A 23,352-nucleotide genomic window follows, 5' to 3' on the forward strand; every position below is an offset into this window, starting at 1 on the left:
GGATGCGTACTCTGCACAACTTCCAAGGGCCCCAATCACATTGCAGTCCGTGCCTGTAGCACCCCTTGGAGCTGTGCAGTGCTAAGACTACTTGGTCTGTTAGCAATGTCAGTTAAGCATCTCACCTGAAACCATTAAGACCTATCTGAAGAGCAATAGATTTTTCAAAACATCAGGACATGAAAAATGTTTTCTTCCTTTGCAATATACCATTCTAAAATGAGATAGCTGGCAGGAATTAAGCAAAGAAAAGAAGAGAGGGAACATTCACTGAATACTTTACAAGGTACTAGACAAGGCCTTTCACATTTGTGTTCTCGACATGACCATTGTACACTGTATACCAGAGTATTTTTACTTTCACTTTCATAGATGAGAAGCTAACAAGTCTAAAAGAAGTGATGTACCAAAAGTCATTTAAGAGCTATAACGAGGATTCAAATCTGTGCTCTTTCTTCTATACTACTGAATCATAACAGACTGCAAATAGACTGTGCATTCCATTCTTCTTTCAAATACACCTGACCCTTGAACACCATAGGTCTGAACTGTGTGAGTCGACTCACATGCAGATTATTTTCATAAATATACAGTTTATAGTATTTTCAATCCCCAGCTGGGAATCAGTGGATATGGAGGGCCAACTCTATGCATTGTTCTACACCATTTTATATAAGGAACTTCAGCATCCATGGATTCTGGTATTCAAGTGGGGGCCCTAGAACCAATCCCCCACAGACACCAAGAGATAACTGGGGAGTCAAAAGTAGTACACAGACTTTCAACAGCTGGGGGGTGTGGGGGCAATGTGTAGTTGGAGCCCCTAACCCTGCATTGTTCAAGGGTCAATTGTAGGCACAAAAACACTTCTTTTCCAAAAGGATAAAATAAGAGCTAAAACCATAAAACCTGCAAGGGTTGCTGAGTTTGCCTATATTGCCACAATAAATTTTAATTGAGAAAATCTCCAGGTCAATCTACAGATTAAATGAGTTACAACTAGAGGATCAGAACAAGGAAACACAAAAGGAGATAGGTGAAGAGACAGTCAGCAGTAAATACAGATAAGCCCCAGATAACAAAGGACAGATATCCTAATCCTAGTTCACAGTTAGCCAAACACAGTCAGGAGACAAAAACTTACCAGAATTACAGGATACCTGTTGTGGGGGTGGGGGTGCCTGATGTGTTAACGTCTGATGCTGATGGTTCGAATGATGCTGCATGTGTTGGTGTGGAGAGGGGTGCTGGGGATGAGGGGACTGGAGCTGGCTGTGTTGCTGTGGGTGCGGTGCTGGATGCTGGGGACGCTGCGGATGCTGTGGTAAACCATGTGGTCGATGGGGCGGATGTGGAGACGACTGTGTGTGCATCTGGGGGTGGGACAGCGAGACTTGTGCAACCGAATTACTGCCAGTGGTGTTGAGGCCACTGCCATGACTATTGGACAGGCTGCTTTGGTTGCTGTGTGGGTGAGAGCTCACTGTACTGCTGGGAGGCTGCTGATAGGAACACGAAGTGTGGGACTGCTGGGAAGATTCCGAAGGGATGTTCATCAAACCTAGAAACAGTCAGAAAAAAGCAAGATCATTCGTGGTTAGATTTCAGTTATATTTTATGACAAATGTTTACAAAATTATTTAGAAAGTTAAGGTATGTGTTGTCAAAAGGTATCTCTGGTTCAGTTGAACAAGTGCTAATGGAATATCCACCATACACTGGGCTCTGTCACTGAGAAGAGTAAGAAACATCATTCCCTGCCCTCAAGTTGCTTATGGTCTAGGCAGGGGTGGCCAACCTGCAGCCCAGGATGGCTGTGAATGCGGCCCAACACAAAATCGTAAATTTACTTAAAATATTATGAGATTTTTTTTTGTGATTACGTGTTACAATGTACTTAATGTGTGGTCCAAGACAACTCTTATTCTTCCAGAGTGGCCCCGAGACACCAAAAGGTTGGACACCCCTGGCAGTGGAAAAGTGACACTTAAAGAAATATGTCCAACATTAAGTACAAAGGCAAAAGTATACAGCAAGGACACTGGAACTTTGCTTCTTGCCTGTTAAGATAGACAGGGCTGGATACACAGAGAAGCCTTTCCTGAAAAGGTGGCATCTGCCCTGGCTGGTGTAGCTCAGTGGATTGAGCGCATGCCTGTGAACCAAAGGGCCTCCAGTCTGATTCCCAGTCAGGGCACATGCCTGGGTTGCAGGCCAGGTCCCCGGTGGGGGGGTGGGGGGGGAACAAGGCAACCACACACTGATGTTTCTCTCTCTCTCTCTCTTCCTCCCTTCTCTCTATAAATAAATAAATAAAATCTTTTTAAAAAAGGTGTATCTGAGTTGAATCTTGAAAGATGAATGAAGATAAAGCAAAACAAAACAGCCACCCCTACCTTTCTTCTCCAATACTTTTACGGAATCTGAGACACAGTTTAGGGGTTAAGACTGCATACTTTAAAGCACCAGAAAGTAAGGTTTCAAGTCATTGCACTGCACCTCATAACTCTGTAAATTTATTGACCTTTCTAAGCCACAATTCCCTCAACTGTAACTGGGTATGATAATGGAATCGACTTCAGAGTTGTGAGGGTAAAATGCCATGATGCAAGTGTAGATGAGCTCAGTAAATGTTAGCTGTTATAACAATGATGATTAGGCCAGAAGTACCTAACGTTAAACACAGTGGATGCTTGGTTGGCAGGCAGACTCTCATTTTAATAAAAACTACTGCAACATCTGATTCTACAACTAGGTTATTTTCATATTCTAAACGATGGCTCATACCATGTTTTGCTGAATCAAACACAAAGAACATTACTAAATGAAAAATAAAATCCTGCAGCATAGTGTCGGCTAATAAAAGAATCAAACTTTTTTAAACAAAATCATTTTCATACTTGTCATTAATAGTCAAATTGTATTAGAGCACATTTTAAGATAATCTTTAAACTTACAAAGTTAAGGTTTTATAAGTACAAGAATAAAAGTTCTTGCTTTGGCCCTGGAAAACTGTTGTTTATAAGAACTCTACAGAGTTATTACAGGAAGATGAAAGAAAGCAGTTATTTCATTATCTATGTCCAATAAAGCCCTAGCATTTTAAGAGGGAATCTAGATATGCTACATACCAACATTTCCAATCTCAAATTATTTGTAAAGAAAATGAAAGAAAGTACCTTTCAGAAACCCAATATGTGAAACTGATAAATGTGAAGTTGCTGTTTTGGAAGCCGGGGAAGGAAGCCTGCTAGGTCTCCCTCCTCATCTACACACTTCTACTCTGCAAAACTGTCACAAAAGCCAAGGACTCCAAAGAGAACACAGGAGACCAATGACCTGATCCAGTCGTTGTTGTGCAAACGGGGATGCTGAGCTCAAGAGACGGCAGTAACTCAGCTGACTTGATGGTAGAACCAGGACTAGAACTGAGTTCCTATCGATGCTGTTTTTTGTTTTTTTTTTAAGTTTGAAAAATCACTAACATTAAAATGTAAACTCTTTAAGACAGGGATTTGTGTCTAAAATATTTTCTGCATTGCTGTGAACAGGTAAACTCCGAGTTGAGGTATATACAGTTATTCTGTCAAACAGAGAAACTAGGAAATGTCTCCACAGTAGAGCCCCCAGCAACGTGTGCCTAGTGCTCTTTAGGGAGAAGGCAACATGGCATCTTGTAACCACATGACTCTGACTAAAGCCAACAGCTAATAGCACAGTAACACATAACAGCAGCCAACTAGCACTTGGTTGATAGAATACTGCATCTCAGCCAAAACCGCCCTGAGCATTAAAACCTGATTTAAATACATTGTATAAAACAAGAACCCAGAGCATACCACTAACTAAGGTGCTCACTTCTGAATGCCATACATGAAGTCACAAATTTGGTGCTACCACATTCCAACAGTTATCTCTTTGCTAATTATCAGTAAGAAGAGAAGGGCAAGGCACATTTATCACTAAAGCGCTTCACATGGCAGACATCACTAATTAATAACGCACTTTCCCACATGGCACAGATGCAGTACCAGAATTCTTCAACACAGTGCTCCAAGACACCACAGATAATCACGTGAGGCAGGCATATGAGATGAAATTTATCTGCCTTTCTTGTGCTATGATATACACATACACAAAGCATAGTAAAGGCACAAAAAGCACTCAATTCTAATCATGATGGTTAATGTTCTAAGATCAAGAAAATGTAACAGCTGCCAAGTGAAAACAATTTTTTTTAAGATTTCATTTATCTATTTACAGATAGAGGGGAAGGGAGGGAGAAAGAAAAAAAGAAACATCAATGTGTGATTGCCCTTCACGTGCCCCCTGCTGGGGACCTGGCCCACAACCCAGGCATGTGCCCCGACTGGGAATTGATCCGCTGACCCTTTGGTTCACAGACTGGTGCCTAGTCCACTAAGCCACACCAGCCAGGGCGAAAACAATTCTTAAAAGAGCATATTACAATAAAAATTTACTTTACAAAAGGTATTTTAAAAAAACCACCTCACCTTGTTGACTAAGTGACTGCTCAAAAACTGACTTATAAAGGCTCCGAAATGAGGCACTGAGATCTTCAAAATTATATTCTGAGAAAAGCAGTTGTTTGTCTCGTTCTGGAAGGTTGTACTGTGGCTGCTGTTGAGGAGTCAGTGACTGAGAGACTGGTTCTGGATGGCTTGTCACCTAACATCAAAAGAAAATACTACTAATTTAGTAGCTCTATATCAGAACTGATTTGTTACATAAAATATATAACGGAAAATATTAAAATTGTTTATAAAATCCGAAGTTTCCCTGTCTGGAGCTTTCCCATCCTCTGTTTAAGTTGAGTATATACATAAGGTACAGACCACAACATTGTTGACTTAGATCTTGTAGAACCATAGAAATCTAATCCAACTTCCACATTTCACAAAAAAGGAGAAAGAGTTCAAAGAAGGTAAATGACAATACTTTACAAATAAGTGATGAGCTAGGCCTGGACCTTTCAAGTTTCTGTAGAATCTTCACCTTGATTTCTACAGAAACAATTTCATCTCAAACACCACTATATTATGAAACTACTAACATTTCTTATTCATTTAAATTCAAATTCTGTGAGTACTGTGTTCAGTTTTTGTGGCACTGCCTAAAGCATCAAGAAACTTCAATATACCTAAATCATCATTTCTAGGGAAATTTTTATTACATTAGAGGAAACTAGAAATGAAGGGTAAACAGACAAAGAAGATTCTGAGAAAAACAAGAGAGACAGATCAAAGGCTTAAGATATGCAAGGGGGAAAAGGCACCTACAGAAGCATCTACAAAATAAGAATTACCTTTAAGGTAGCATAACTAGAAAAAAAATTTAAAATCAGCCATATCTCTTAAAGATTATATCAAGGCATGGTTTTAGTGCTTGGAAAAATTTAAGATATGGACACTCACCATAAATTTATGCAACTATTCAAAACAACACTTACAGAGAGTTTGCAATAATATGGGAAAATATAAATTTTGTGTAGGGCAAAGACTCCCTACTGGCACTTGGGTAATCTTACTTGTCTCCACACAGGCCATGTAGACAAGACTCAATGGCAGGATGACCTAAGTCTTGGTGGATCACTGTGATTATACAGAAACAAGGGATGATAACTTGTCTTATGAGAAGCAAATTCTCACCACCATTCTACCTTGCAGGAGGTAGGCACAGGGCAGTTTCTTGCCTACCTCTCCATGGTGCAGGAAGTTGCTCAGAGACAGTTGCTCATCTGCCTCTCTGTTCCCAGTGAGGTGGGGGACTTTCTATTTTATTCCCGTAGGGTAACCTACAAGTTATACAATTGCTTAGCTGCAATATGGAATTTGTTCCTCCATTTACAGTGACCCACCACATATGTAGTCTGTCATCTGGCTCCTCTAATTTGAGGCTGTCCTGTGGGATATATGACATCATACTGATGTGGTGTATACTGTCTGTGTAAGTAATACACCTGTCTTAATGCATTTGGGCTCATTTTGTCCTTATAGGCTCAATCTAGACATGTGATAAGCCCAACCAGCAGCTGATGCTGTACTGTTGTTTAAGGACAGGAGTGTGTGATGACCAGCTTGGTATCTTGTTGTTAAATGGAAACAACAGTCTATAACATCTAGCTTTTAACAGAGGAGTTTAACCTTCATATATGTATTGGCATAACAGGCATGTTTGTTCCTACTTCTGTAGCCTAGTTCTATAAATGTTTTTAAACCTTTTCTTCCCATCATAGTTTGTGATATAATAACAGGGACTCTGTGTTCTTTCATTTCTTTTGGTTTCAAAATTTTCTACAAATTATTTTAAAAGCAACTTATAATCATTAAATCGTTGCATAGTTTGTTTCCATGATCCAACTAGTCCTTTTGCATCGTGACTTTCTCATTACCGAGTGCTTTACTTTAAGTCACCTCTTGATAACTATGGAATTATTTTCAGGAAGGGCACAGGGAAATAAGAGTAGTCCTTTCTAAGATCTCTATAATGTCTTCTCTGGCTTCACATCTGAATGAGAAGCTGGCTGAGCATAACAGTTATCATTCCAAACCAACTCCCTAAAATTCTACATAAAGTGTTCCATTATCTTCTGGCATTTAGTATTATAGAAGTATGATTTGTTTTTTTTTTAATGTATCTTATTTCTTCTCCCAGAGTATTTATATGAATAATTACCTCTGAAATTTTATAATTTGCCATGATATGTTTAGATATAGGGTTTTTTCCCCCATTAACTTTCCCAAGAACTCAGTAGCATTTTTAATATTTCCTCTGAAAACTGATTCTGTACCAATATCCTAGTTTCTTCTTCGGAGGCATCCATAATTTTCAGTTCTCCACATCTATTCTCTTCTTTTACATAACTGTCATTTATCTTTCTTCTGCATGCTGGGAGAACTTGTGAATTCCCTTTTCCCCAGAGCACTGATAACAGTCTTGCAGAATCACTTTACTTTTTACCTACATTCAATGGAAATTTTAATTCTGCTGAGTTTTGTTTCCCTTCTATTATTTTCTTATTTCAGCCACCACCCCCACCCCAAGTTTATATCTTTGTCCTATATGTTTTTATGTATTTAGTCATCCTGGTGGGTGATCTGATGACATCAAACTTCTATCAGTAACAGTGTGGTGTATGGCTCTCGGGCTCTGTTCTGTCTAATGGGGAGGACACTTGCCAGATGATTTGAGAAGAAGTATCAAATAACCCAAGGGAGCACGAATGCTCACATAGGTCCCTTTATAGCATAGCTTTGTTTTCCAGACAGAAACTGAAAATACAAAACTGGTTAACAATTAAGTACAAGGCCATCCTAACCTTTGAGGCTTGTAGAATCCTCTTCTTAAATCTACAGCTGAATAAGGTGATATACACTACATCCTCTAGGCTTTTATCAAGGACTGTAAAATATTATCAAATATAGCTTTGCTAGACTGAGGTATAAATCTTTTTCCTAGTCCAATTAACACAAGGAGTAAAGTAAACCAAAATATGTAACACAGTACAATCATACATTTGTATGTAACTTGGTAAAAGATAACTACCCAATTAAAACACCATCAAGGTAGATATCTGTTCTACTTGTATAAGCTAGTAAATTGATCAGTGAGAAATAACACATCTTTGCTTTTATTTGTACTTCAATTATGTGTGGTTTAGTTTTAAGCTAAAATGAGTACTCAACAAAGAAGTTAACTTCACCAAGACTTACCGGTGTATAACTATGCACACTTCCAACACTGTTCAAGTTAACAGACGCCAAACTCTGGTCTGAGAGACTGTTGTTAAGGCTACTGCGTGGGCTGTCACTACCATCCTGATCAGCGTTGTACAATGTTACCTAGATTGCAAAGAAAAGCAACATCTAAATAAGTAGTTCCTACTAAAAAGAGTACTTTTGAAGCAACTCTACCAAAGTACGAATAGCTGGGATATGGCAGGAAGACACGAAGATAGCAGCAGTCTTTCCATTCTCATGCCCTCCACTGCTGACTCCATGTTCAGTATGAAATAATTTACTCTCAAACTACAGAATGTATACCATCCAGAAAGACATAAATTCCATCTACTATCAGGTATAATTAGATCAACATTTGGTAATAGGGGATATTACAGTAGATTTTAACTATTTCTACAATGTGTAAATATATTTTTATTCAAGCTTTAAGCAAAGTTGCTTTTCTCTATTAAAATCTCAGGCATCGAAAATAAACACAAAAAGTAGAATTAAAAAAATCATAGGCATCAATGTTTATAATACTGAAAATTGGAAACTCTACTATCCAACACATTTACAATATAAGATATGTGATCTAAATCTTTAAAATAACACTATGCTAATAGAGTGGGCAAAAGTAGATTTACAGTTGTTCATATGGGAAAATAATGCAGTAATTAACAAATAATAATACAACAATAAACTCTGTGTTTCACGTAACAACAACGGTAAACCTACTCTTGTCCCACCCTGTGTATGCATTAGACATAAAGGGCTATATCTATCACACTGTTAACAATGGTTAACTATCAGGGGCTCAGTATTCCTGAAGACTTTTATCATTGATCACATGTATTTTTACTGTGCTTGAGAGAGTTTATAATAAGCATAATTTTTAATTAGGAACAAACAAAAAAGGATATGTTTTATTTTTTAAAAAGAGTATATTTATTTTTTAGAGAGAGGGAGGAAGAGAGGGAGAGAAACACAGATATGTGAGAGAAACATCAACCTACTGCCTCTTGCACATGCCCTAACTGGGGACAGGCGTGTGCTCTGACAAGGAGCTGAACTGGTAACCTTTTGCTTTGCGGGACAATGCCCAACCAACTGAGCCACACCGGCCAGGGACCAAAAATATGTTTTTAAGAGTCTCATGCTCTACCGACTGAGCTAGCCGGGCGCAGCCAATGTTCTTAAAACTAGCCTAACTATTCTTCAAGGTTCTATTCACATGATACTATCAAGTTTCCTTTCTATGTCCTTACTTCTGTGGGAACAATTAATAACACTGGCTAATAGTCTAATTTTTTATCAAATTTTTATTCATTACTAGACTGTTAGCTCCTTGAGTCACCAATAAGTAATCATAAACAGCACAGTGCTTTCTTCTCAGTACACAGTTAACCAATACATGCTGAACTGAACAACCAACGGAGGTACCACCACCCTTCTATCTGCGCTAAAATGCAGTCATGCTCACTGCTGGCAGACACTCACCAAAAGAGGCTGAGTATGTTAAAAACTAGGCATACGTGCTTCTACACTTAAGGCAAAACCAAATTCAAATTCCCATATTCAAATTCACATCAGCTAGGAACAATTACATGTCTAAGAACTAATAAGGGAAAAGAGTACAGCAGGTCCTCCCCCATCCAGTTTGTTACTCGTAGTCAACCACAGTCCAAAAATTTTAAATGGGAAATTCGTAAGTTTTAAACTGCGTGCTGTTCTGAGTGGCATGAAATCTCATGCTGTCTCACCTGTGAGGTGAATCATCCCTTTGTCCAACACATCCACACTGTACGTACAGAAGAAAAGGTGTTTTGAGAGACCACACTCACATAACTTTATTCCAGTAAGTTGTTATAATTGTTCTATTTTATTATTGGTGATGTTAATGTCTCACTGTGCCTAATTTATAAGTTAAATTTGATCATAGTGTGTACATGTAGGAAGAAACACAGCCCATACAGGGTTTGGTGCTACCAGTTGTTTCAGACACCCACTGGGTGGCCTGGAGAAGGTGAGACTCCTATAGTAAAAACAATGAGAAGGAACAAAGCAAACTGGCAAGGATTTTTTTTTCTGGTACATATTTCCAGTATAAATTTCACTTAAAAAAAAAAGAATTCAACCTATAGGCTTGTAGGAAAAATCAAAACATTATAAAATACAACACAATACCAACAAACCACAACCATCCTATGGTCCTTTTCTTGGCTGCTCATTCTCTCCTGTCCCCGCTCAAGTACCTACCACTCAGGTCTGAAATACTTTCCATCATCACTACGCAAATCCTCATAGCTTATCTTATTTGAAAGGAGGATAAACATTTTTGTTAAGATGTAATAGAATGAAGTACACAAATTACTAGTTTATTAAGTACAAAATGGGCATACTCATGTAACCATCTAGATCAAAGCACAGAACAGCAGTCCTCAAACTCTTATCTTAGAACCCTCTTCCGACCCTAAAAATTGAAGAGTCAAGGAGCTTTTGTTTATGTATCTGTTAAAACTGGCAGATTACATATTAAAACTCAAAAAAATTTTAAACGTATCACTGAATTTTAAAATAACAATTACAAACCCAAATATGTCTTGACATAAGAAATATTTTCTCCCAATAAATAAGTAAAATTAAGAGTGCCATTGTTACACTACATTTCTATAAATCTAAATGCCTGGCTTACCTTAATAGGAAACAGCTAGATTCTCCTATCTGTTTCTGTATTCTGTCTGTTGCAGTAAGTTGTTCAGGTGGAAGTATAGAAAGAAAACCTAGCATCACCATATATATGTTAATAGACTTTTCAGATAATTGTGGATAGTCTTTTTTTGATACTATAACAAAACATGACAAGTAACAATATGGAATGTGAAATACCAATAAATATTTAATACTCTCTTGCATGAAAATCCACTGTTCTAATTTGTACTTTGAATGAATAATTTATTCATGCATGATTTTGCAATATTATACATTAGTTATATGGAAAATAATGGTTCACTTAGTTATGCAGAACTTCCAAATATTGACACAATTCATTATACAACATCAAAATGTCACATGTTTGTAAACATTACCAATAATGTCATTAGAAAAGTCTGTAAAGACTGGGAAGCTACCGGACTTGCTGTGGTGAATACAAGTTTTCCTAACTTCTATTTTTTGCTAAAAAACTCATATTTTATCACTGGCCAGAGATACTGTTTTCCCTAAAGTGACAGACTCACTTTGTATGTTTTCAAGAAAACTTCTGCCAAATACCCAAATCTAAACAATCAGTTTCAGTTGTTCTTTCAAGTAAAAACAATGATCCATGAATAAAGCAGCTGGTTCAACATCCAACTCAAATAATCACACACACGCTGTTCCTTGAACCAGCTTTTGTTCTTCAATATGTAGTGCAAGTGCTTTATACATACTTCCCATTTCATCACACAGAATATTAAAAAGATGTATACTTAAAGGTCACAACTTAATAAACTAATTTTCCCTGCTTCAGAGATATTCTTAAGTAAAACTAGTATTTTTCAAAAATTTGAAGTATGTGGCAGTGAAATACCCAGTAGTTAGAAGGTACTGCCTTGATTTGTGCTAGCATTTACATATTATTGCTTTTGTTACATCAGTGAAAATACAAATATAAAGGAAAAAGGAAATAATATTGAAATAGTATCATAAAAATAATTTTTACCACAAAGAATCCCTAAAAGGGTCTTGGTTACCCAGGTGACTACAAACCACAGAACTGCTGCCATAAACCATCTCCAGAAGGCCACTAATCCACTATCCTAATCATCATTCACCAACCAGGCATTATCCACCCCAATTCTTCTGCCACAGGCAACCACTATGCAAACTTCTAACACGACTGAATGGGTTTTCTATTTTTTAACTAAGTATAAACACGATCATGTGATGTGCACCCTTTTCTGTCCTTCTGCAGTAAATTTAGTTAAAGGATTACACAAAACTTTGTTTTCTATTGCATTATCAGTTCTTTTTTAAAATATATTTTACTGATTATGCTATTACAGTTGTCCCATTACCCCCCTTTTTCCCCTCCACCCTGCATACCCTCTCCCACTCACATTCCCCCCTTTAGTTCATGTCCATGTGTCATAAGTTCTTTAGCTTCTACATTTCCCATACTATTCTTGCCCTCCCCCTGTCTATTTTCTACCTACATTCTATGCTACTTATTCTCCATACCTTTTACCCCTCTCTCCTCCTCCCACTCCCCTGTTGCTAACCCTTCATGTGATCTCCATTTCTGTGGTTCTGTTCCTGTTCTGGTTGTTTGCTTAGTTTGTTTTTGGTTTGGTTTTAGGTGTGGTTGTTAATAATTGTGAGTTTGCTGTCATTTTACTATACACGTTTTTTATCTTTTTTCTTATTTTCTTTTTCTTAGATAAGTCCCTTTAACACTTCATACAATAAGGGCTTGGTGATGATGAACTCCTTTAACTTGACCTTATCTCAGAAGCACTTTATCTGCCCTTCCATTCTAAATGAAAGCTTTTCATTTAGAAAAGCTTTGCTGGATAGAGCAATCTTGGATGTAGGTCCTTGCCCTTCATGACTTGGAATACTTCTTTCCAGCCCCTTCTTGCCTGCAAGGTCTCTTTTGAGAAATCAGCTGACAGTCTGATGGGAACTCCTTTGTAGGTTACTGTCTCCTTGTCTCTTGCTGTTTCTAGGATTCTCTCCTTCATTTTTACCTTGGCTAATGTAATTATGATGTGCCTTGGTGTGTTCCTTCTTGGGTCCAACTTCTTTGGGACTCTCTGAGCTTCCTGGACTTCCTGGAAGTCTATTTCCTTTGCCAGATTGGGGAAGTTCTCCTTTATTATTTGTTCAAATAAGTTTTCCACTGGTTGCTCTTCCTTTTCTCCTTCTGGTACCCCTACAATTCAGATGTTGGAACGTTTAAAGATGTCCTGGAGGTTCCTAAACCTCTCCTCATTTTTTTGAATTATTTCTTCATTCTTTTCTGATTGTATGTTGTTTTCTTCCTTCTGGTCCACTCCACTGATGTGAGACCCAGCTTTCTTTCCATCATTATTGGTTCCCTGTGCATTTTTCTTCACTTCACTTATTGTAGCCTTCTACAATAGATTTTTTTCATCCAATTTGAGACCAAAGTCAACCAATTCTGTGAGCATCCTGATCACCAGTGTTTTGAACTGTGCATCTGATAGGTTGGATATCTCTCGATTGCTTAAAAGTACTGGTTCTGGGGCTTTCATTTGTTCTTCTGTTTGAGCCATCTTTTTTTTTGGTCGCGCCTGTTATGTATGAGGGGCGGAGCCTTAGGTGTTCACCAGGGCGGGGCAACCCAATTGCCAGGGTTGTGACACTGTATGTGGGGGCGGGGTTCAAGAGGGAACAATGGCGCCTGCTCCACTCTCCGTTGGACTTCAGTCCCTTCCACCACTTCCCACTAGCAAACTAGGCCTTTCCAGTGCTGATTCCCGTGTGGGTGGGCTTGTGCACCCCGTGGGTCTTTCCAACAACCTCTTCTGTGAGGCTGGGAGTCTCTCCCTGCACCTCACCCCCAACAGGTGTTTTCAATCAGTTCCCGGAGGCTCTATTTCCCAGCGCTGGGACCCTGGGACCGCCAGGTCAGCCAGCCGCTTTGCACGCAGTGCCTTTCTGCACAATCGCTGCCTCACTGGGTCTGCTGGTTGCCACCCCATGGCCGGGGTCTGCCAGTCACGGCTTGCACGCCCAGGGTCTGCCCACCGGTTTTGCCCACTCAGGATGCCTTACACTGATCCCAATGCTCTTTGTTCTGAGACCCCACTCCACCTGGCCACCCAACTCCGCGCCTCCGACCGGTCTGGATGAACGTGTCTATTTTAACTCCTCAGTTGTCCAACTTCCATAAGATTCAATTTTCTGTCAGCTCTGGTTGTTATTCTGTTTCTAAATTGTTGTTGTCCCTATCTTGGTTGTATGAGGAGGCACAGTGTATCTACCTATGCCTCCATCTTGGCCAGTAGTCCAAATTATCAGTTCTTAATCTTTATTTCTTCCTTGTTTTTTTTTTAATTCATTTTCATAATATTGAGAACTTTTTATCATTTTTCATAGAGATTTTTGTGTCTGGATGTTGGGGACAGCCCTGCCTGGTCTCAGGAAGCTGTAAACCCCCATGACTTAGGCTGTAACCCCCCATGACTTAGGCTGAATGAGAGACCTCCGGACCAAGAGACACTAAGGAGACAAAACTTATTTCCCTGGCATGAACACTGCCTGTTCTGTGTCTGACCTCCTATGTTTGATCAGTTAGCCAATGACGGGTAAGATTTCCACGGAGGGAATCGCCTAAGATAGACATGATCACAAGGAGGGCTCAAGGAAGAGACTCGGAGCTGTGGAAATGAAGGGGTGATGGACATCAACCCCTGCCCCCTCAGCTTTGTCAAAGCCTGAGTCCTTGTTCTTAGATGTGAGAAATCCAAGTCTCCTGGCTGCCTTTGTTTCCTCTGTTGACTCAGGCCTGTGGAAATAACAGGGGCAGTGCAGCCCAGGCCAGAGACAGCGGACCTCCGGACCTCCAGGGTAATCAGGCCTGCGACATAGAATATGCAAGGTCCTGTGAGATCTGTTTGCTGGAGGATGATTAGATTAGAATTTGAAGGCACCCACAGGAAACCAAAACTAGCCCTTTGAGCCCTGTTAGTCCTTTCAAATGTTAAAACTCCAAACTCTGCCCAGAATCACAGCAGGGGTTCTGTCTGTACCTTTGAAAGTTACCTACTTCTTTTGATCTTTTCTGCCAGACTGTGAATCCACAAACTAAGTCTGTATTCTCAATAAATATCTGCTTGGGAATGGAAACAGGGCGCTCTCCACTAGAGAGGGAGGGGCCATTCTGTCCCTATTTCCCCACAGGACCTGGTTGTCTCTGTGTATGTTTTTCTCATGTTTTGACGAGCATCTGCAGCAGGGATGGATATTGCTGGCCAGTATCTGCCACACTGGAACTGACTTACATGAATGGAAAATATGATTTTCCATTAATCCAGCAACATTTGTTGAAAGATGTCACTAAATTCTGGTCCACAAGTCTGTCTACTCTTACACCAATATCGCACTTTCAATTATTGTAGGTTAACTCTTAATATTTGGAAGTATAAATCCTCTTTTATCTTTTTCAATAATGTCTTCACCTACTGTTTGCCATTTGGATTCCATTTATATTTTACAATCAGCTGATCACTTTTTATTCCCCAAAGAAGCATCATGAAATTTTTATTGGGATCACATTAAATCTGTAGATTTAGGAGAAACAGATTTCTTTACAATAATCTCTATGAAAATTATACATCCATTTACCTATATGTTACTTTGTTTTACTTCAGTAATTTTTTAGTGTTTTCACTGCAGAGTTCATTTTTCATTTAATCCTAGGTATGTGGTATTTGAATGCTGACGTAAGTGTTATCTCTTTAATTTTATTTTCTTCTTGTCTATGGGTACTATACGGAAATACCATTAATTTCTAAAATCAAACACTGATCTTACATTAAGACCTTGCCAAATCACTTAATAATTCTAAGAGTTCATCTTCAGATTCTTTTTAACTTTGCATATAAACAATCATGTCATCTGTGAATAATGACAGCTTTACTTCTGCCTTCCCAAACTTCATGTTTTATCTTTCATAACACTTCTGAATTTCTCCTCTCCTTGCCTGAACTCTATTGTCATACAGAGTTTAGAGTGGGACAAAAGTAGGTTTACAGTTGTTCATATGGGAAATAATACAATAAGTAATAAATTACAATACAAGAATCAGCTGTTTCATGTACTCACAAACGTAACCTACTTTTGCTCCACTCTGAATTTTACTTCTACATGTTATAAACCCACAATATATTTTTATTTTTTGCTTTAAACAATCTTTAAAGAGATTTAAAATTTTAAAGTTTTATGTACACCCATGTAGTTATTCCCTTGTATAGACCCAGATTTCCATTATGAACTTCAATTACAAATTTATTAGGTTGCTTGAAGTTGTCCCCAGCACTCACTAATGCTCTATTTACTTTTTGAACAGTCTTTGCTGTATGTTTCATTTTGCTTCATTTTAACTGCTTTATCTTCAAATTCACTAACCTTTCCTTCTATAGTGTCTAATCTACTGTTAGTCCCATTAAGTTTATTTTTCAACTCAGGCATAATTTTTATTTCTATGGAATTTAATTTGGGTCTTTTGTGTGTCTATACAGATTTTTCATATATGTACATACATGTTCAACATGTCCTTTAGCTTCTTTATGGAACATAAGAGCTTTTTCTTTCCAGCTTTATTGAGATAATTGACATATAACATTGTGTAGATTTAAAGTGTACAATTTGTCCATTTGATGCACTTATGTATTGAGAAATGATTACCACGAAAGCATTAGCTGATACCTCTATCACCTCACAGAATTACCATTTCTTCTTTGTGGTGAAAACATCTGAAATCTACTGTCCTAACTAACGTTCATGTATATAACACAGTATTACTATCATGCTGTACATTAGATCCCCAAAACTTAATAGTCTTATCACTGAAAGTCTGTACCCTCTGACCAACACCTCCTGCTTCCCCCACGGCCCAACCCCTGGTAACCACCATGCTACTGTCTCTATGAGTTTGGCCTTTTAAGATTCCACATACAAGAAGTGTCACACAGTGTGTGTCTTTCTCTGCCTGACTTAGCATAATGCCCTCAAGATCCATCCACGTTGTCAAAAATGGCAGAATTTCCTTCTTTCGAATAGCTAATAATATTCCATTGTACATTATCACACACACCCCACACTCTCCTTTATCCATTCATCCACTGATGGGACACTTAAATTGTTTCTATCACATCAGCTTACGATAACTGTTTTAATGTCTTTTTCTACTAATTTTATCATCTTTGTCATTTCCAAGTTGAGTTCTAATTGACTAATTTTCTTCTCATTAGGGGTTGATTTTTACTACTTACTTGCCCGCCTAATAATTTTTTTACTGGATGCCAGACCATTGTGAATTTTACATTTTAAGTGCTGCATATTTTTATATACCTACAAACGTTCTACAGCTTCACTGGGGACATAATTAAATTATCTGACAACAGCAATGAAGTACTGATACATGCTACAAAGTGGATGAACCTACAAAACATGCTTCATGAAAGAATCTGGACATAAAGGTCACATATTATATGATTCCATTTATATGAAGTTTCCAGACTAGGCAAATCCATAGAGTTAGAAAGTAAATTAATGCTTACCAATGGATGGATAGAACAGGGAATGAATGTTAATATATACAGGGTTGGTTCTGGGGGAAAGGGAAGTAATGAAAACATTTTGGAAATAGATAGTGGCTAATGGTTGCACGACCCTGTGAATACACCAAAAACCACTGAACTATAAACTTTAAAAGGGTGAGGTTTTTTAAAAGATTTATTTGTTTGTTTGTTTATAGACAGAAAGGAAGGGAAGGAGAGTGGGAAACATAAATGTGTGGTTGCCTCTCGCACACCCCTACTGGGGACCTGGTCTGCAACCCAGGCGTGTGCCATGACTGTGATTTCACCTGGCAGCCCCTTGTTTTGCAGGCACGCGCTCAATCCACTGAGCCGCACCAGCGAGGGTAAAGGGGTGAATTTAATGGTCACATCTGAAAAAAAGTTAAATTTTAAAAATAGAATTACTTAAAAAGTTTGCTCCTACTGAGTTTTGCTTTTAAGGTGTGTAGGTAGGATAAGCAGCATTTTATTATAGGGATAATTTTGTTCCACTGCTGAGGCAAAAGCCTGCATTCTTCGTCTAATGGCCTATGAATTATGAAATATTTCATTCTGGTGGGAACAGTAACCAGGCCTGGTCCCATATGAGATTCAATGATTGTCCACACTGATCCTTTAGGTGGTTCTTTCCCTAGACTCCGGTAGCTTCCTTACTCATGTACTGAGAAGTACCCAGTTGCAAGGGGTTCCCTCTGTATATCTCTGGAATTCTATCTGTTGCAGCTCTCCCCTCTCCAGTATGCTGCCCAGTGAGCTCTAGCTACCTTGAATTCCATGATCATCCAGCTCTACCTCCTCAATTCAAGGAGACTTCTGTGCCCTGGAAACATTCTCCAGACAGTAAGCTAGGACAGTCACAGAGCTCAACTTGTCTGTTCACCATTTCTCAGGAATCTCTGTTCTTAAGGTCCAATCTCTGAAAAATCATTGTTCTATATATTTTTTTTCAATTGACTCTGGTTATTTCACCTTGGTTGGAAACGCAAGTCCCTAATCAACTTTATTAATCTTTACAAAAAAACAAACTCATTTGTTTACTTTTGCTACTATATATGTGCTTTCTATTTTGTTGACTTCTATTATTTTTTCCCCTCATTCTTCAGATTTATTTTGTTCTTCTTTCTCTAGATACTTACATTGTTAATATTCAATCTTTGGTCTAGTCCAGCACATACATTTAAGACTAATACTCTAAAAGCATCCTACTGGCTTGGATATTTCATATTTCTGTTTTTTATCAATTCAAAGTACTGTCTAACTTCCATTATAATCCTCCCTTGACCCCTGGGTTATTTAAAACTGTACCACTAAATTTGCAAACTTGGTGAATTTTTCTGATTATCTATTTGCTAGTATTTCTACCTTAATTCCACTTTGTTGGGGAATATACACTGTATAATGTTGGTCTTCCGAAATTTACTGAGACTTCCTTTATGGTCTAGCATAAACTAGTATTACTTATCAATTTTGGTATATATTCTGTGTGCACTTTAAATATATATATTCTACAAGTGTCAGATACAACATTCTGTATGAATCAATTGGGTCAAATTCTCTAATTTTGTGGTTCAAATCTTCTGTATCTTTAGTGAAATTTACTTGATTTGTCATGTTTTGATTTTGACCTGCTTCTTCCATGACCTATAAAGAGACATGTTCAAATCTACCTCCCTGGTGAAGCATTTGTCCATTTCTCTTTTAGTTCTCTCAGCGTTCAAAGCTATTATTAGGCATATACAAATTTAGCATTGTTATGGTTTCTTATTGAAATGATCCCTTTTCAAAATAAAATGTTTTTTGTAATTTGTGCTGACCTTTCATTTAAAATATATCTTTCATGAACAGCACATAGATGGGTTTTATTTTTTTATCTAGTCTGACAATCTTTGGCTTTTAAGTTAAATGTTTAGTGCATTTACATTTAATCATATTTCCTAACATAATAGATTTAAAGTATTTGTCTTCCTGTGTATACATCTCTTTTTTGTTCATTTTTTCCATTTTTATTGCCTGCTTTTGAATTAACCAAGGACTTACTGTTTTTCCTTACTTGCTATTTTTCTTTTACTACTCTTATAGTAAACTAGAGCAGTGGTTTGTAAGGTATGGAACTCAGACTATAACATGACCAGTACCTGAAAACTTGTTGGAAATGCACATTTTGAGACCCAATCCAGATCTACTAAATAAAAATTTTCAGGGTGGGAAGAGGGAAGACTGGAACAGACAGCAAAATGGGTTTTAACAGCACTCTTTATAATTCTGATGTATGCTAAAGTATTAAGAAAAATTGCCCTAGATTTTAAAACATGCCCTGAACTTAGGCATTTTACCACTTTCCATGCAATGCAAACACATTAACTGCATATATTTTCTCCTGCCTTGTCATGTTAGTTAACTTCTACAGTCCTTTAGACTCAAAGGCACTATGGTATACAATGGCACTGCTGTTTTAAACAATCAACTCATATTTAGATTTTTACTGACATACATACTCTTTTGGTGTTCTTCATTCCTTCCCACACAAGACAATTTTCCCTTCCATCTGAAAAATTAACCCACCTTTAATCTTTTAACACTGATGTACTAGTAACATATTCTCTCAGATTTTATTTTTGTAAAAACCTGCTTATTTAAACCTTCATATTTCACAGAAATTTTAACTGATTTCTGGGTTGGCAGATATTTCCTTTTAGCACTATAAAAATTCCATTCTGGGCACTGGCTGGTGTGGCTCAGTGGACTGAGTGCAGGTCTGTGAACCAAACCATTGCTGGTTCGATTCCCAGGCAGGGCACATGCCTGGGTTGCAGCCCAGGTCCTCAGTAAGAGATGCACTAGAGGCAACCACATGTTGATACATACATACATACATACATACATAAATAAGTAAATAAATAAATAAATCTTTTTTTTTTTTTAAAAGATAAAATTTCATTCTGGTGTCTGCTTTAATGTTGCTCCTCTGAAGTTGCCTATTTTTTTTCCTCCAATTTTAACATGTTTTCCTTCATCTTTGTTTTCTAGCAGTTTAATTTTTATTTGCCAAATAAGATTTTCTTTTCATTAATCCTTCCTGGGGTTCCTAGAACTTTCTTGAATCTGTATGGTTAACTTTTTCAGTTTTAAATAAATGAAAATATTGCTTCTTCTCTATTCCTTTTTCCTGCCAAGTTTGTTAGACCTTTCCCCACACCCCATTTCTTTCTTAAGATTTTCTCAATTTCCCAGTTTTTTCTTTGCATTTCAATCTGTGTATTTTCTATTACTCTATCTTCCAGTTCACTAACTCTCTCATCTGATGTGTCTAATCTTTTAAAACATCCACCAAATTCTTAATTTCAGTTATTATTTTTTTCAATTCCAGTTTCCTTTTCATTCTTCCATACGGATTACAAACCTGGTAAATTTTCAATAATCCATCTATTTTCTTGAACATAGATTATTTGTGGATGTTTATACTCCCCACCCCCCACTTTGGTATTCAATTATTTGGCCCTGTTTCCCAGAATGTCTAAAAATTTGGATTGAAGGTGAGACCTTACTTATAAAAACTTACTTACAAAAGCTCAGGGTGATGTTATCTTCTCACAAAAAAGATTTTATTTTGGCAAGTAGAAGAATATTAGCATGCCACCCTAATAACAATAAGAATAGCCTTTTCTTTTCTTTTTTTAAATTCTCACTCAAGCACATTTTTTTCATCCCTTTTAGAGAGGAAGGTGAAGAGAAAGAGGAACATCAGTGTAAGAAAGAAACATTAATCAGTTGCTTCCCGTACACACCCTGATCAGAGATAGAATTTGCAACCCCAGGTATGTGCCCTAATTAGGAATTGCACCCACAGTCTTTTGGTGTATGGGATGATGCTTCGACCAACTAAGCCACACTGGCCAGGACAAGATTAGTCTATTCTGATTTGCTCTTACTCACAGAATATAACCCTTCCGAGGTATCAGTCTGAAAGCCTTGGTGTTTACCATGGCTCCCTCTGTCTTAAAGATCCACAAACCACAGCCCTGACTGGTGTGGTCCAGTTGGTTGGAGTGCCATCTCCTAAACAGAGAGGTTGCAGGCTTAATTCCTAGTAAGGGCACATGCCTAGGTTGTAGGTTCAATCCCTACTGGGCCTTGTGTGAGAGGCAACCTACCAGTGTTTCTCTCCCCGCCCCCTCCCTTTCCATCTCTCTAAAATCAATTAAGTATGTCCTTAGGAGAGGATAAAAAGAAAAGACCCACAAACTACAATTTTTGTCTTTCCCTTCTCAGTAAGAGAAATTGAAAAAATCTATTTGCTTTGTCTATGTCTGAGCCCGAGCATACACAGATTAGGGAGTTAGCAAATGCCTTAAGTGGATGTTCCTTGCAAAAAGGTGAGCTCACTTCTGAGATTTCTCAGGATCTTATTCCTCGGGCCCTGGCTGCTCGGTGTTCCCGAACTCCTGTTTTTGTTTCCCTAGCTCAAAGACTGCTCTAGGCTGCTGCTCTGTGTTCAGCTTCTATGCCATGCACTGAGAATTGGTAAATGTCCCAGAGGAAAATTTTCAGGGTTTATCTCAATGTATTTCTCTTTTATCCTGAACTCCTGGACAATGAAATATTGATTGTTTAGTTCTCCAATGCCTCCCCCAACTTTTTTATTGGTGGTGGGGGTGGGATTTTACATAGACAGGCATAAGGGTTAAGCTGATTCTAGCTATTCCATTATATCTGGAAGCAGAAGTCCAAAAACTCCAGCTTCTTTGACTCCCATATTTGGTCATAAAGTCCTAGCATTACTATTCCTAATTGTTTCCTAACAGCCCCAACTGTCCATGTTTAAGCCTCACTATCTCCTACTTGGACTACGGCAGAGGCTAGTTTTGGATATTTCTGATTACAACACACTTGCTTCACCAGAAATTCTCAGGTTAAACTTGGCAGCATTAGGGGTGATTTTTAAAGTACAGATTCCTGGGCCCTATCCACAAGGATAAAGTAACTTCTTTGATAGACCTATAGTGGAATCTGGGAATTACCACCACTCCCCCCCCACACACACACACCCTTCCCATAAATGATTTTGATGAAATCATCCCACAGACTGCTACTTGGGGAAAAAAAATCATCACTTTACACCTCAGCGGGTAGTTTCCTTTCTAAATCAGAAATCTGATTAGTTATTCTGATTATAATGTCTTCTGTTTATCTTTCTACAAATAAAATTCCTATACTATATTAGTGCAATTCTGTATATATGTGTATTTGTGTTTATGTGCATTGTGAGCAAGTGGAAGAGTGAGAGACAGGACAAAGCAAGTGCCAGTGAAAGCAACATGAAAGGAGAGGGTGAGAGCAAGCCTGCAAGGAAGCATGAGTGTGAGAAATGTACGGCTTCAAGTTGCTTACAGTCCAGTAATGGAGGAAACAGATGCACAGGACTGAGTTACTTCATGAACCTCCCAGAGCCTTTTTAGGGTTTTGAGACAAGAGGTTATGAAATTACCTTGTAAAGAAGAGACATTTGTATCATTAGACACTAGATATCTAATGAGTTGACACAAAGTTTTGATTCTTGCAGCAAACTACCAGACATTAAATTCTGGGCATGTCACTAGACCTGAGTATCTTGAAATAGGTTGACCACCATTCCAATGAACTCTGTGAGTTTGTCCAAGTTACTTACTTTGATTCTGTTGACTCTCTGGGGATTTGGCAATCTTTTTTCATATATTTAGAGGGGTAATCAATGATTTGAAACAAAGTGATACAATAAAATGTTGGCTCAAAAATTCTATCAATGAAAACTGGCAATGTCAAGAATTTAATATAGAACTTCCCAATAAACATCTTCCAATTTTTCCAGAGAAAAATTTTCTTGTAACTTATGCATACACCAGAATGCTGTAGATTCAGCTTTCATGCTGCCATGTATGGGCTAGCCAAATTCATATCATCTTTAAACTCAACCATATAGAACTCTATTGTTATTTTAAAGGCAAATTAAATGTAATAATGACATTTCAAAAGTGTTTTTAAAAATGTAATTACTTTGTTAGTCACAGTGTTGATTGCCAGAGTTGGAGAGGCACTTCCCGAAATTATACACTCCATTCCCAAAGAATCTGAATCTATGCTATATGGAGTTGAAGCCTAAAATACAAGAACAAAATAAATAATTATTAGCTCATATATCCAGCAACTTTAACACAATTTGAAGGTACTTCATCAAATTCTCCAACATCGAGTTCTGAACTTTGTTTCTGAAAATGAACTTAAACGAATGGGGGACCCTGAAAAGGCAAGATTAGAAGCATGGACAT

The 23,352-nt window shown here is 38.0% G+C and overlaps 1 protein-coding gene across 2 annotated transcripts in view; it reads right to left on the bottom strand.

The window, feature by feature from the left end:
• The window catches only part of FOXJ3 (forkhead box J3), a 102,514-nt gene that overhangs the window by 11,793 nt on the left and 67,369 nt on the right, over positions 1-23,352 (bottom strand). Inside the window, exons 6-9 of one of the 2 annotated variants that reach the window (XM_028511522.2) lie at positions 23,081-23,182; positions 7,734-7,862; positions 4,515-4,689; positions 1,145-1,561 (exon numbers count right to left, since the gene is read on the bottom strand). In XM_028511522.2, the coding sequence (XP_028367323.1) occupies positions 1,145-1,561; positions 4,515-4,689; positions 7,734-7,862; positions 23,081-23,182 (823 nt within the window). The remainder of the gene's footprint in view (positions 1-1,144; positions 1,562-4,514; positions 4,690-7,733; positions 7,863-23,080; positions 23,183-23,352) is intronic. The other variant, XM_028511524.1, reaches the window with a different exon arrangement.

The sequence above is a fragment of the Phyllostomus discolor genome, chromosome 5 (genome assembly GCF_004126475.2).
Source record: "Phyllostomus discolor isolate MPI-MPIP mPhyDis1 chromosome 5, mPhyDis1.pri.v3, whole genome shotgun sequence".
In the NCBI taxonomy this organism is placed as follows: Eukaryota; Metazoa; Chordata; class Mammalia; order Chiroptera; family Phyllostomidae; genus Phyllostomus; species Phyllostomus discolor.